At 40.9% G+C, this 14,484-nt stretch overlaps 1 protein-coding gene across 1 annotated transcript in view; it reads left to right on the top strand.

Annotated features, from left to right (window-relative positions):
* cxadr (CXADR Ig-like cell adhesion molecule) overlaps positions 1-7,137 on the top strand; it is a 52,812-nt gene extending 45,675 nt beyond the window's left edge. The window contains exon 7 of the mRNA XM_077547090.1: positions 3,664-7,137. Coding sequence (XP_077403216.1) covers positions 3,664-3,943 — 280 coding nt within the window. The 3' untranslated portion in view covers positions 3,944-7,137. The remainder of the gene's footprint in view (positions 1-3,663) is intronic.
* Positions 7,138-14,484: the final 7,347 nt, after the last annotated feature.

Raw genomic sequence — 14,484 nt, 5'->3', positions numbered from 1 at the left:
CGTCGTTTGTCTTAAATGAGTCGGGCCGTGGTGCTCTTGAAATGACCTATCTTCTTGAAACTTCATTGTTGTCCTTATTATGAAAGTAAACCTGTCTCGAGTGCATACCTAATGGAAGCGGTGTCAAACTCATTTTCATCACTCAGCGCATTATGTTGAGGCATTTGACAAAATTCATTGATTGTCTGAGGAGAATTAACAAAATGATTTTAAATTTCATGTGTCACTGTCAATTGCTCAATTATCCAATTATCCATCCATAGAAATCCGGACGTTGATGTCATGCGTCCCAAAATGTTACACTCTAAAAACAGTTGGGTCAAGAGTAACACAATTATGGCTCAAAAATGGACAGATCCACTTGATGGGTCAATTTGAGCCAACTTTTTGGGTTGTTTAGGCAAAATGACCCAATTGTTTGACCCAAGTAAAGGATCTGACCAATATTTATGAGTTGTTTTTCGACTAAAAGACCCATTTCTTGACTCAAAGTTGGGTCAAATTGACCCATAAAGTGGATCAGTAATTTTTTTTAACCATAATTGGGTTTTACTTTTGACCCAACTGTTTTTAGAGTGTAGCGAAGCCATTTTGGCAGCATAGAAAACGGCTGTGCCACTTTGAGTAAACGGCAAACACCACACTTGAACAATGATTGACAGCTGTTGTGGACCAGCTGCCACAACAAGAAGAGGCAAAAAAAAAAATAATGATCGAGCAGTCTACCAAAAGGGGAACCAATGCGGAGCCAATGTTGCACTTGTACATGGCGGCTGAATCAGCAGATGCTAAATGTTACCACATGAAAAATGTGGGGGGAAATAATTTGTTTCACTCATATGTGCTACTACGGTTTAATAGAAATTACACAGTTGAATTTAATAACTGACCAACACCATTAAGAAGACTTTTTACAGTATAAATGACGGCAGCCGAATTAGCAGCTGCTAAGTTGCTAACGTACCTAAAAAACACTGCACGACTTTTGTGAAACTGCTAACATAATAATAATAATAAATCTCAATTGTACAAACTTGTAAAGTCTTTGTATGATCAGATTTAAATTCCACGTTGCAATGTCGCCGAGTTGAAAAAAAAAGAAGCTCTCCTGACACTTCATGGGCAATCCAACATGTCCACCTCGCGCATGTTTATCATGTCCTTTTCATCAAGGTGACTGTCAATGCTTTTGGGCGTAGAGTTGATGGATAAACGCTAGCTTCAGCCCTCTTTGCCATTCTATTCCATTAACACTGTGCCGCTACATTCCTGCCGCAGGGGGGCGTATTCAGAGAAATAGTCACGTGACGTGCAGCTCTCTATGTTCTATGGCCTATCCTGTTCATGGTCACATCTTTTAAAAAGTTATTTCTATGTCATACGGCACAAGAAGGCACCTTCAGTTAGTGCTGTACTGTTTTGAATTCAATGGTTTTGCATTTATGGCCTGGAAGTGAATATTTACAGTGCAGCCATGATATTCACAAGGAATAAGAACAGATCCCTGCCACAAGTAGTGAAAATCCATTAGTACCATATTGTTTGGACTAAACTTCACGCTAGAGTATTTTGTACTAGTCAAAGAATGCATCATGAAGAAGAAAACAATATACAAGTCGCTCCAGAATTTTTTGTGTGGATATTTACATCACAAAAATTGAGACCAAGAACAGTAAAGCTCGGACTTTGCCCTAAAATCCCGGTTCCCAAAACCTGGGTGCATTTGGAAATATGCTCCGAGCGTGCATTGCTTCACTCGGACCGTTTGGAAACTCGCAGCATTGCTAAAATGTGTCTCTCCGTCGGCCCGTCGTTGACGGATGCCCACATTTTCGGCGAGAGATTGATGGTGTGAAGCCTGGAAACCTGACCAGTGTTAATTTCGTCAACAAAAACAATTTTGTGAACGCACATTTTTCCCCGGGCTATCAAAAAGATGAGATTTTTTTTTATGTGAAATAGTTTTAGATCCGAAATGTTCAACACTATCTGCTGACAAAAAATCTATAGGGGTAAAATGATTGTCCTGACTAAAACTAGACTAATACTTGACAGTTTTTGTTGACTAAAATTTAACAAATAAAATTACGTTTTCTTGGACTAAAATAAAGACTAAAATGCTAGATTTATAGTCGACAAAAAATGAACGAAATGGATGAGCTTGACTAACTTTTATTTTCTTCTTAGTTTAAAATAGCTTATCTTAACTAGAATCCTGCTTCATTTTGTGGGCCACAGATAGAATTCCTGTTGGGTTATTACGCCTTTTAGTGCTATAAATACGGCAGCAGCAGTTATGTCACACAGTAGCTGTTCTTCTTCTTCCATTTCTTTGACTTTCTTAACTAAATGAAGCGCCTTCCCAATATATTAAAAGTAGTGGTGTCAGGTGATTGACATTTTTTCATCGTAATTAATCACGTGAATTCAATATGTGAATGTACAGTAAAATGTTTTTTTAAAGTTCATACTATTGTTAACATAAAAAGTGGAAAAAATGTTAAACTAATAGAAATATGGCTGCATCTTTTAGTCATTTATACAGTAATTTCATAATAATTCATAAAATTCAGCAAAAACTAAAAAGATGTACTGCACTGTAAAAAAAAAAAAAAAAGTATGATATTGATTTGTGTTGGTCATTTTTCTGCCACTAGATGGCATAATTTCATTTGCTCAGTGCATTTTTCTTTTCATATTAAGAGCTAGTTAATCTTTAACATGAAGTAACTTGTTAAATTCTGCACATTTAAAAAAATGTAAACTACAACTTGACCCAGTCTCCACATATATATGCATTACTATTAAATTTATTACTGCAAAATTTTGAAAAATTTAAATGAACTCAAAATTAACGCTCACATTTTGACACCCCTAATTAACTTGTTCCCTCCCAGCCATTTTCACTAAAGCAACCCCCTTCGCTCCCGGCTGTTTTATTGGATTTTGACGGATTTTGCAAGGCCCACAGAATATTGTGTTCTGTTGCTATAAAAACATGGAAACTACCAAAAGAAAGATTAGAGTCTCTTCTTTAATCAGGAAAATAAATTATATTCCTAGCTGTTTCCTTTTTGCAGCAATTAGCATTAGATTTTTTTTTCCCAGTATAAAATCAAATTTAATATTTAACATTTGACATCCCGAGCACCAATACTGGAAAATGTGTCTCCTGGTTTAATAGACATTAACTCATTCACTCCCAGCCATTTTCACTGAAGCAACCCCCTTCGCTCCCGGCTGTTTTACTGGATTTTGACTGATTTTTCAAGGCCCACAGAATATTGTGTTCTGTTGCTATAAAAACATGGAAACTACCAAAAGAAAGATTAGAGTCTTTTTCTGTTTCCGTTTTGCAGCAATTAGCATTAGAATATAGCTAAGTTTCATCATTATTCACAAACTTGTTGAAAACAGTGGCAAAAAGAGCTTTTTGCAACATGGCCCTGGCTGATCTTTTATACTCTGCTGCCACCTTCTGGCCAGAAGCTGTATCAAAGCCTTCTGTTTGCGCTAGCATAAAAAACATTGTTGGGAGTGAAGGACAAAGTATTTAAAAAAGAACGTATTTATACGTTTTTGGGTTTGAATGAGTTAAACGGGTGACATTATTTGTGGAGTTTTGTTTTAAATGTCTGCTGACTCCGATTTCCCCCCCCCCAGAGAGGATGTGCCGCCTCCCAAGAGTCGCGTTTCAACGGCGCGCAGCTTCACAGTGGGCAGCCAGCGTTCCTCCCTGGGCTCCATGTCGCCTTCCAACCTGCACGAGTACGCCCTGAAGCCCCAATACGACAAGATCCCCTCGTCGGAAGAAGACCGACCTCCGAGCCACACCCCTCGGCCCCCGCCAAGCGCTCCCAGGATGGCGGGTCCCAACCTCAGTCGCATGGGGGCCATCCCCGTCATGATCCCTGCCCAGAACAGGGACGGCTCCATCGTTTAACGCCGCCTCCTCTTGCAAAAGGGACCGTGCGACAAAGGGGAGGGAAGAGATGAAGTGAGCGGTGCAAAAGCCACTGAAGTTGAAGCCGGAGCTTGCCTGACTTGCTCTTGCATATAAATGAGAACTTAACTCCTCCAATGAAGACCCGACTGCTGTGGTGCTGAGAAATTAATTTTACTCAAGTCACGCCAGAGCACATAGACTTTTTTTCAATCAATCACAATTTAGAAACAAATTTTGCTTTCTGGACTTTCTTGCTGAAACATGAACTTGTAGCAGAGTGGTCAATACAGAAATGTATTGTAGATAATGGATTTTTTTTTTTTAAGTGTAGCTTGCCTTTGATTTAAAGAAACTGTATGTTAAGACCAGATGCAGACAGTAGTATGATTTCATGTGTGTATAGAATGAACAATAGTTCCGCAAGACAGGATTCGTACCCACCCCAATTTTGTTGCAGAATGGGATCTTTTAGCTGTGAATGACACAAAGAATCGACAAGACGTGTAAAGATCAAGATTAGAAGCTGTTGCCAAAACAAAGGAAATGGAAATGTTAATATCTCCACCACTATTTGTAACATTTCTAGCCCGAAGATATTGCAGCATACGAACAGATGTATCGCTCATTTGTTTTCATTTACTGCTGTTATATTTTTTGCAAGCAAGTCTTTGCTAGTTCCTGGCTAACTTAGTTTAAATTACGACTGAATGAGATGCTATGAGCGTTGAAAAATTACCACTACACTAAATAATGTAGAATAAATTTGATTATTTAGAGTGGGACTAAATAGACTCCGTTTTGAGTAATATTTACAATTGGAAGAGAGTAAAATAAAGAATTGGGGGGGAGAGTAAATAAAAGTCACTCAATGGTTGAGGAACGAACTCAGGACCTTCACCTTGGGAAAGAGCCGATCTACTCCCTGAGCCACGCAGCTCCTGCTGTGTGTTAGTATAACGCCCGTGTCAGTTGAAATCTTCCGAACTCCAAGAGACCAAAAAATGTTGGTCTCCTCTTGGAGATAAGCAAACAGTAGGAGGGGCACAGCTCAGGTTGAAGTGTGGCAGTCTCCCAAGTTAAAGGTCATGAATTCGTTCCTCAACCCTTGAGTGACCCCCCCCCCCCCCCAATTATTTATTTTACACATTTCCAAGTGTAAATGTTACTCTAAAACTGAGTCTTTTTGGTTCCTGTCTAAATAGACTAGTCAAATTTACTCTACAGAATGTATTGTGTACTATTTGTGATCAAAAGATCCCAGTCTGATGTAGGCCAGTATATTTTCTCCACCCCCTTAACAGTTTGAAATGTCCCATCTGGTATGAGAAGGGTAACAATTGGTTCGTGATGAGTTGGGGGTTCGAGCATCCTCACTTTGTGATTGGCTGGATTACCGCGTCTCAAAGGGGCTTAAAAAACAATTAGTGCTGTCTCTATCCCCCCCCCCCCACCCCCCCCAAGCGCACACACATACGCATTTACCTCCTCCAGAGCCTTCAGAGAAGTGGGCAGCTGGACAACGAGGTTCACTGAGCAATTAGCTCTGAATGTGTTTGACGGCCAAATGACCATAACAGAGCAGTGTTGATTATCATCTGTTGCAGTGCTGCTGGAGTCCATGTAATCCTCCTTATGTGCAGTTGCATTCCAAGGAGCCCGGGTCTTCATTAACCTTCTCTCCTTTCTCAATATGAAACCTGTCATGGCTTCTGGAGCATCAATTGGACTTTTTTATTTATTTAATAAAGCATCTTAGGAAAAGGCTTTATATCCACTTTGGTTTCATATTAAAGTTGCCGCTCATCAGCCCATAAGCAACAATGTACTGTATATTTAAGTCGAGGCCATTATTCTGTTTGGGAAGTTGGAATACTTAAATGGGGAAGTTGTTGACTTTGTGCTCCAGGGCCTTACTCTGCTCCTTCTTTTCGAACCTTCCCCTTTGCACAGCCCTGACTGCTGGCTTCTGTTGTGCCTTGTTGTCCCAGTTGTAGCACGTCCGCACCACTGCGGTCGGTTGCGTGTACTCACGTCCTCAATGGCCGCCGCGGTCCACAAAATCATATTCTCTCCGCTACTGCTGCTATCAGGCCGACAAGGTCAAGTGTAGCATTTGTCACGTCCACTCAGTGCATACACTTCCACAACTGGTTCGCTGTCTTAAACTGATTTCTCATTTTTGCATTTATTTTCCAACACATGTTTCATTGTGTGTGTGTTTTTGTTTTTGTTTTGGGAGTGGGGGTGATGAAAAGGTGTGATACTTACAGAAGAGGTTTAGGGCCAGTAAGAGGAAAAAAAGGTTGACAGGATTAATTCTGAGATTAAAGTGAGAATTCTCACTTTAAAGACAGAATTCTAAGATGAAGTCAGTATTCTAAATTTAAAGTCAGAATTCTGAGAATAAAGCGAGAATCCTGCCAACCCTCCCCTACCTCTTCACTGGTCTTAATAACTCTTCCGTAGCTATTCCCCCTCCCGCTTTCTATTAAAGTCGTGGCTGTATTTTGTCAAAGTAATTGTATTTAATCCCAACTGTATGAATGAAGAACTGAAGAGTGGAAATGCTGATGTGGAGTAAACACGGAGCATTGAATTATTCTCATTTGGGGAAAAATACTAACCACAAAATCATGCACTGCAGACATAATAAAATCACAAAAACAATGTTTACTTAATTTGCAAATCTATTGTATGTAGGCCAAATGCAATTTTTTTGTTATTTTTTTATTAACTTGGGCATGCGCATTGTGGCATTATGGGAAAAAAAATATTTTTTTAGCATTTAGCCTACAAATACGTTTGAACATATTTGCAAATTTGTTCCAACTTATTTTCCATTCCAAAATGTTTACTCCACATTAGAAGTTCCATGCTTCTGTAGTGATGCTCTGCTGTGCTTGATAACTCAAAACAAATGTTGGCGAGTGTGAGGGCATTTTGCAGTCTGAATGTGGCCCCACGTAGACGTAGTTTCACGTCATGTCCCTCTGTACGCTCACAACTTTCATAACAACTAATATTAACACTATTAACTGTAGTTTTTTTTTAATCGGCGTACTAATATTGTATGAAGATCTCCTTTTGAGTTTTGCACTCTGTATGAAATCCAATTATCCATTTTTGTGTGTATTTTTGTGCTGTATTTTTTGAATAAATAAAGTCCTCCAGACACAAAAAAAAAAAAACAACCCCAAGGGCTTTGTTTAATTTTTGCACACAGAACCGGTAGCATCTGTCTGCTTAATTTCTCAAGACGCGTGCTCGCCAGTGTCGGCCTCCCCCCGCTTCTTCCACTATGATTAATTCTAATGGCTCAGTGAATGCCACTCCCAGACGCTAGGTGAGCCACTTAACGACTAATTAATCAATGAAGGGGCAAGCTTCTTTTAACGCTCACCGCTCGGCATCCGCATTACGGTTTCTGTTTGCCAGCTAGCACAGTTAAGCCCAACCGCTCAATATGTCTACTATTGATTCTTTGTCTGTCACCTGCTGGAGTGGAAGTATGGCTGTTTGTTTCTGCGTCGGCTTTACTTTTTTCAATTACAGCGTATTTGCTCTGTTAGTTAATGCGCTGGCTAATTATTGTAATCAAAGTGGCGCTGAATTGGCACTCTCATTTAAGATGCTGTTTTTTTTTTTGTTCGAGAGCTCAGTATTCATTCGGCAGCCTTCCCGAGTCAACATGTCATCATCATCGCTCTCTTTTGTGTGTGTGTGTGTGTGTGTGTGTGTGTGTGTGTGTGTGTGGTCTTGTTTTTGTTATATGGTGGGGCCAATATTTCGGGATTTCACCGAGTTCTGGGGCCCACACGTCCCTGTGGGGCCATTTTGCTGGGCCCTACAAGTTTAGACCTCTTTTTGAGGGTCGAGACTTGGTTTTAGAGTTTAGGTTTGAATTGGGTTATGGTTGAGGTTAGGGTAAGGAATGTGGGGGTAGGCAATCATTTTTTATGATTGGGGTTAGGGGAAGGGGCTAGGAAATGCATTATGTGTATGAGATGGCCCCACAAAGATAGTAAAACAAACTTGTGTGTGTGCATGCAATTTGTGCTCTTTAATTTACCTGAAACTCTTCACCTTAACCGGATTCTTTAGAATTCCACCGTTGCCGAGTCGTGAAGTTGTCAGGGGACCAGAGGAAGGATCAAAGGAAGGAAAGATGACGCAAAGTGAAATCCAACACCAACCAGGCATCACCCTTCATCCACAGTTACAAATACAGAATCTTTCACCAACCCCAGATACATCTGAATTCCGACAGGATTAGGGAGATATCAAGAGACCAGAAGAAGGATACAGGAAGGATAGCTGAAGCAGAGTGAGATCCACAAATGCCAACCTGCTGATTTTTAATGTGTGGAATCATTCATGCGAGTGTTATGTCTGACTTTTGTGACCACCGATGGTCTGGTAGCACTCAACAGCATGCTGGTCATCTGGATCGATAGCATATTATTAGCCGATAGCTCTGCCGCGCGCAGGACGTTGACAGGTTGTCAATAAAGAGACGAAAGCACTTAGCAGCAGTGCAAAGCGGACACCCATTGGTATAATTGGATGTCAGTAATAGATAGGACCCCGGAGCATTGATCTGTGGCTCGTCCAAGTCACTCATGGAGTTTAATGGCTCCACGGCAGTTTGTCAGGATGGCACCCCGCAAATGGATATGTTGGGCTGTAATGGTATTTTTATGGCCGTGCATTCCAAACATCCATTAAAAACGCGTTAGCACGTGTGCAAATTCAGATTTACAAACAAAATGCTGTTGTGTCGTTGAATGAACGTGTCCTGCAGCCTCGTCTCCAAATTGTGCCACTTTTTTTTCCCTCAACGCCTCATGTTCCTCTTCGCTTAATGTGTTTTGCAACGCACCTGGGGATTTGTGTTTACCTCCACCAGTTGGCTCGCTCAATTTTCCCCGTGTAAGGTATTAATTGTTTGCACAGATCAAGGAGAACGCCGTGGCAGAAGGGGAGGGGGGAAAAAACTCTCATTGGTTCTCCAGAAGGGTTTCCTTGGCAACCTTATCCGGCGGTACACAGTTTAAGCCGCCTGCTAGCGGGATGATTTATCTTGTAAAGTGCGATTCGCTCTCCTGCTAACAAAAGGGGCCTCGGAAAGCACGGGTCTCATCAAAGTCGCTCTCCTCCAGCGTGACGTCGGCTGTCACAGGCGTTAAGCCTTCTGCCATTTTTAGAAACCTCAGTCAGGTTTGGAGTGGGGTTGCGGGGGGAATTCTGGGTAGGGATAGCGGGATATGCATATGCATGAAGATTGAGCTTCATCGGCTCCAGTGGCGCAGCAGTGCATTAACATTTTGCTTCCGCTCTCTTAGCACTTGACAGATTATTATGGGAATGAAGCTTTATAGCACACTGGGTCAATGTCTGGCATGTCACGTCAGCAGTTTTGGATCTCGAATCGCCGTCTTAATAGTAAATGGTGGCGAATTCACATTATGTACATGTTTAATCAATCAGACTTTGCATGTTAAGTCTCCATTGTGAGTAGGGATGGACTGATAATCGCGCCGATATTCAGCATTTTATGAATATCGGCAATGGCCTCTTTTTTTGTTTTGAATGGCCGATATATTAAAAATCCCATCGCACCTGCATCTGATTGGTTGCTCGTGCAGTGCGAGCAGCCAATAAGCAGCAATTAGTGGCTATCAGCCCGCGAGCTAGCCGTTAGCTCGCAGGCTACCGTTTTTTTAGCGGCTATTTGGGAATTATCCCAGGTTTGGCGTGTGGGTGAACGGTTAGCTGCTAATTAGCAGCTAAATGGGAGTTAGCGTGCGAGTGAATGGTTAGCTCGCGGGCTATCCGGCTAGCTCGCAAATTAACGGCTATTAGGTTAGCTCGCGGGCTAACCTAATAGACGTTTTTTAGCGGCTATTTGGGAGTTCCTGGGGTTAGCGTTTGGGTGAATAGTTAGCCCACGAGCTAACAGTTAGCGTGCAAATTAGCAGCTATTTGGGAGTTAGTGTGCGGAAGCTACATTATAGTTGGTGCAAAAGCTGATGGCAAACAAAAAACCTACAACCTGTTGCAAATCACATAAGCTGTTTAATAAACATGTCCTTGAAGGCATTTAAGTGCTGGACTTTTTTTATTTTATCATTTATTTTACTTTTTATCATTTTTATTATTATTATTAAAATGCAAGCAAGCTACATTTCTGTGAGCAATTGACTTTTAATTCCTCAAAATATTGAACATGAACAAAAACACTGACAAACAGAGCTTTTTGCAACTGGCTGATCTTTTATACTGTGCTGCCACCTGCTGGCCGTTTTCCCCCCCAATAACTACCATTGCTTTAAGCCACCTCTTCAGCCTCCTTGTCAGTAGCTGCATCTAAGCCTTTTGTATGCTCATGCATAAAAACAAAAAACATTTGTATACATTTTTGGTAGGGAAGGAAGACGTATTTAAAAAATTTTTTTTTACACGCTTTTGGGATTGAATAATTTTAAGAAGTAAGACGAGGAGAACACGGATCAGCAGAGAAAAAGTAATTGCCATGTTTACATCTTACATATTCAGTTACAATTAATGAAAAATATTCCATTAATCCAGTATAAATGAATGACAAGAAAATAGGAATGTACAAAGTTTATACAAAGTAGGCGTCTTCTTTATGTTTCTGATTTTCATTTGAGCTGGGAAGTATTTGATAGATGGCGTTGGAAAGTTAGATTTATACTTTGTTCATTATTTTGCACTTTCTTTTCTTCTTCTGTCCTTTTTGTTATGGCAAAATGAAAACCATAAAAAAAAGTCTTATCATGCCTTTACTTGTATATAACATATCACCCTGTGAGCTCCTCTCCAATAGGGGGCGCCATCATTTTTGAATATAATATTTACTGTTGCGGCAGAAGCGTTTAGTGTTGCCTAGTAACGCTCCATTCCATGGTCCAGGTCCCCCACCACATACACAATGAATGGGTTTGATGACGATGCCCAACTAAGTGCAGTGTGGAAAGGGCTCAACACTGTTTTTTGTCTAACCATACAAATGTTATGAGCAAAATCACATAGACAACGCTATCTAGAAGCACGGAAGCCGTTTCTTTTGCACACAGTGACGTATTAAAAACTCTTTTATTGAGTGTTTCTCACTGGAGTATCTATGACGATAATGAAATGTGAGCGAATGGGGAGGGGGGGGGGGTAATTGAGTAGCTGCCTGTAGCAGACTGAGAACATCAAATCAAAGCTGACAGTCTGAACTTTAAACGCACAGTCACTGTGCCACGTCAGATGAAAAGGAAACGGGAATTACGTGCTGGTGGCGCTTAACCGTGTGTTACCTCGAACAACTTGCGCGGATCATTCTGGAGCCAGCGAGTCCAGAAGTCATCCAATCATGCTTCCCCCCGTCAGCCGGACTGCTGCTCTCCCATTTGTCGCGGCTGAGAAGCTGCTAACAAGCTTCCACCTCTCTCATCTCCACACAATTGGTCGATACGAAGTGAGGTGTTAAGGGCGGACCTCTTTGCCTGTTGTGTCAAAGTTGGCCACTTTATCGACCCTTACTTCCCCTCCACACTTTTGCAATGACTAAAATGTGACTTTTGATGAATGACCTTCCGCTCAGTGCTCCGGGGAGACGCGTGGAGCGACATGCCGAGATTACAGTCAGCCCAAGTGCATCCCGTTATTTCCAGATCCCCCCCCCCCCTCCTCTGACTCCGGGGGCAGGGACGACTTAGTCTGGTGAATTTCATGGATCAGTGAGGTGATGCTCATCAGTGGATGTGACATTTCATTCACTGGCGGGAACATGGTGTGTGTGAAAGAGACCCGCGAGACGCTTGTGTCATGTGAGGGCAAATCGACGGAGGTGGAAGAGAAAAAAAAAATCATGTGGCAACCATGCGATGGCTTGGGAGCTGGCAAGTGCTCAGTCGCAGGACGCCTGGTTGGAGAGACGAGGGGTAGCAACTTGGGGAAATATATTTTTTTATTGTTGTGGGAATTCTGAAGCACTTTTTTGCCATGAAACTCTCAGATAATACTTTCAACTTGCATCAAAAATTCACACCTCCCGGGGTATATATGGTCCGATTTCACATTACTTACAGTATTTGCACGATTTACGTTAAATATCAACTTTTCCTCATTCATTTTCAATGGGACTGACATTGATTTCCTACTTTCCACGCCCACTTCCATACATACAACTGATCATCATTGCCAGCTGTCTGATCCTGCTCAGTGGTAAAGTTGGTAAAGTTCATTGTCCAGTAACCAGGAGGTTGCAGGTTCAAATCTCACCTTCGACTGTACATTGCAAATATATCCATGGCTGTTATGCTATACCAGCTGACTCATATCAGGAAATGGATTATAATTTTACTGAAATGATTAAATCCCAAACTTAAACAGATTGCAATTCAAGTTTTCTTTTTATCCATTTGTTATTTAACTACAATAATACTACAATAAAAAAATTCACATCATTTATCTTTCAATTTACTTCACAAGCACATGCATTCAAATCTTAGCATTCAGCTTTTCAGCATTCCCACGGAATTTCTGTAGAAATTGCACTTTGTCTAGTTACATATAAACCTGTGTCATAATTCTCATACTGCTGTTGGTGACAAGTTTTCAGGAAGAACATGCCTCTGTCTGTCTCAGGTGATCTGTGTTTCTGTGGCAAGTAAGCAAGTCCAGTCAAGTCGTTCAATCTTGCTCGGTCATAACAACAGTATTAAAGTGATAACTAACCCCCCACCCACCCCCCACCCTTTCATGGTCCAGTCCAACTATTTTGGTTCGGTTCGTTTGTGCCCTGTCAGCTCTTTTTCCCCTCATTTACTAATGAGACACAGCTGTGTCCAGTACTGCTAATGCTAGCCAGAATGGCGGTGAGCATGTTAGCGCGGCTAACAGCCTCTTCAGTGCTCTTTTTGTACTATTTTCATGAATCAAATCAGGCTCGCCAGATGACCTCACTCCAACTATAGCTATTATAAATTCTAACAGTGTACAGTATGAGGCATAACTTGAATGTATATAGGCTTGGTCCTGATCCGAGATTTGATGACAAACGCAGGGTGTGCATGCAAGCAGAAAGAGAGCAGCTAGTAGGTACGTGACAAAAAAACATTGTATGTGTTTTTGCTTTTATCAACAAGAACAATGTCACTGAAAAAAGCTTGAAAAAGGAAGACAAATGTGTTTAAATGTCAATATTTAAGTTCTGATATATTAACAACCCATGTTTCAAACACAAAACAATAGAATAGCAATTGGAATGATCAGTTTTTGAGAAAAGGACACGTCAGATGATTGGAGCACAAACGCTCTGTCAGCTCGCTAGCTTTCCCTCAGATAGCTAAAAAAACGAAGACGCCATCTTGGAAAATTAGTAATAAGCAAAAAACTTGGGCACCATATTATACTTTTTTGCATCATACAAATTGTATTTAACATTGTTTGTAGGACCACAAATACCTCAAAACTACATGAGATATGTCGATTAGAAAAGAAAACAAGCTACCTTTCAATGCTTTCTGGGGGTCAAAGATGCACCGGCGGGAAGTACTGCATGCAAATCGTCAAATCAAAAAAGAGGCGATACGCTAAGTCATATCTAAAAATAGATGCGGAAAACCTGTCTTTAACCAGTGCATTTTTCTGTGAGGAGCTCAAACAGGCCTGGTGTGGATCACACAAAATCATTCAGGCCAAAAATATAAAATAAAATGATCATGAGTAATTGCAGCAAGAATAATAATATAGGATTACAACCCACTTAACATCCCCTAGATGGAATCCCTTGGTTTTGGATCCCTGCAAACACAAATATCGCCCCAAAATGAACAATTTTGATAAAGAAACAATTGTGTGCCATTTCATAATGTCGTTAGCTAATAGCAATCCATGCTAACACTGCAACAGGTACTGTATATGGATTCAATAAAATATGTGGTGTAAAATCAGAAATAGTTGATAATGAATTATCTTTCAGGCACTTACTAATTGTTCAGGAGATCTTAAAAAATATTAATAAATAAATGCCTAAACCTGGCAGATGTAGCCTCTAAGATAGCATACTAGCTTACTATCTGATGCTGTTTGACTTCCAATCTATTAATTTTGTTTGCTTTAGCTGAGTTTGGTTTCCAATCTGACCCTTCAGAAGTGGAACACAGTTTCAGCTTGATTATATGTCATTAGTTTTTTTTTGTTTTTTTTTAATAATTACACCTTTTTGTGACAGTGCAACTTCAAGCACAAGATTTTGACAGAGTTTCTGTAAAGTTAGTCAAACCCTTTCTTGCTAATTGGAAGTATCCTGTTGCCTGTTTACAAACAGTATGAAATGGTCTACAGTACGTCCCCATGGAGAATATTTAGCGGTCAAACAGCATCAGAACAGCAGGCAGGCACATGTATTTTTCTTCGCCACTCCAAGGTCAAAAAGAGAGAGACACACACACACACCTGTCGCCATGGGCGGGCCATAGGCGTCTATGCCCCCCCCCCCCCATTTGAAGCATGGATCTCTAAAT

This window comes from Vanacampus margaritifer, chromosome 16 (genome assembly GCF_051991255.1).
Source record: "Vanacampus margaritifer isolate UIUO_Vmar chromosome 16, RoL_Vmar_1.0, whole genome shotgun sequence".
Lineage (NCBI taxonomy): Eukaryota > Metazoa > Chordata > Actinopteri > Syngnathiformes > Syngnathidae > Vanacampus > Vanacampus margaritifer.
The sequence above is the reverse complement of the archived record's forward strand: the minus strand, read 5'-3'. Positions and strand labels throughout refer to the sequence as shown.